The sequence below is a fragment of the Athene cunicularia genome, assembly GCF_003259725.1.
Source record: "Athene cunicularia isolate RWA chromosome 2 unlocalized genomic scaffold, athCun1 chr2_part1, whole genome shotgun sequence".
Taxonomy (NCBI): Eukaryota; Metazoa; Chordata; class Aves; order Strigiformes; family Strigidae; genus Athene; species Athene cunicularia.
In genome coordinates this window covers 80,806,937-80,808,076 of record NW_020799095.1, presented here as the reverse complement: position 1 = coordinate 80,808,076, position 1,140 = coordinate 80,806,937, and the positions used below count along the sequence as shown (strand labels likewise).

Here is a 1,140-nt window from a genome sequence, read left to right as displayed (position 1 = left end):
CCCGACGGGCCCCGCAGCCCCCACACGCCCGGGGGCGCCTTTGCGCCGAGACCGGCGCGGAGCCGGCAGCGGAGGAGGGGAGGAGCGTCCCTGGCTGGCAGTGCAAGCGGACATGGGCCCCTCTGTCCCGCTCGGAAGACAAATTGCGCTGTTGTACGAGTTGGTTGGGGTTATTTTTTGCTTTTCTGGGGCATTGGTTCCCCCCTGCTCTCCCCCTCCGCCAAGTGTGTGCCCTGCTGTGGCAGCTGCATGCAGAGTTAGAGCTGCCAACTCCACTGCACCAGCTGTATATTGGAGGGCACGTGTAGGATCTTGCCATTCGGGAAATAAAAAATTCCCACAAGGAGCAGTCTCTGAACAGCTGCTTTCCAAAGGGATAATGAGATAGAGAAAGAAATAAAAGTAATAAAAAATTTAGACGTTGGACATCTGTGTGGTTTTGTGAATGTCCCTAGCAGCAGCCTCAGAGTGACAGGCACCAAAGACACCATCCCTTGAAGGGGGCATTTTTCTCTGCAGGTTCCTGTGGTGTCATTTCATGGTCAAAATTAAGTCCCTGGGGAGATCCAGAATCTCCCTCTGCTCCCTCCTTCTCCCCCCTTCTCTCCTTCCCTCCCTTCCTCTCCACCCCTTTTTCTCGCGGGTGGGTTGGGGACCCCATGTCAGAGGATCAGTACCTGAGTGCCTGTCACCTCAGCTCCAGCCTCTTGGTCCTCAGCCGCTCGTAGAAACCACCACTGGATTTCGAGGTACACGGAAGCAGAGCCACTTTGGAAAGCACAAGACATCTCCACATTCTGCCCTTCAGTGGCCGTGACATTTCGGGGAAACTCAGTGAATTTTGCTGCAAAACAAATGCATAACATGTTGGGATCTCCTGTTACCTACTCACTGTTTATTCTCTGCTTTCTGTGTTGCTTTTTCTTTTTCATTCTCTCTCTCTCTCTTTGTGTGTTTTTGGTGGGTTTTTTTTTTGTTTTTGTTTTTTTTCTTTTTAATTTAATTTATCTGCTTTATTTTCTCATTCTCCCTCTTTTATGTTTTTCCATTTTTCCCACATGTTATATCCCCTGGTTTCTTTCACACCCAGGTATGCCTTCCTTCCCTTATACACAAATCCACTTTCTTTACACTCTAAGC

General features: G+C 49.8%; 1 protein-coding gene across 3 annotated transcripts in view; it reads right to left on the bottom strand.

Moving 5' to 3' along the window:
- The window catches only part of VSTM2A (V-set and transmembrane domain containing 2A), a 22,350-nt gene extending 21,452 nt beyond the window's left edge, over positions 1–898 (bottom strand). For all 3 annotated transcript variants that reach the window (XM_026842305.1, XM_026842304.1, XM_026842306.1), the window contains exon 1: positions 678–898. In XM_026842305.1, the coding sequence (XP_026698106.1) occupies positions 678–866 (189 nt within the window). In that variant the 5' untranslated portion in view covers positions 867–898. The remainder of the gene's footprint in view (positions 1–677) is intronic.
- Between the last annotated feature and the right edge of the window lie 242 nt (positions 899–1,140).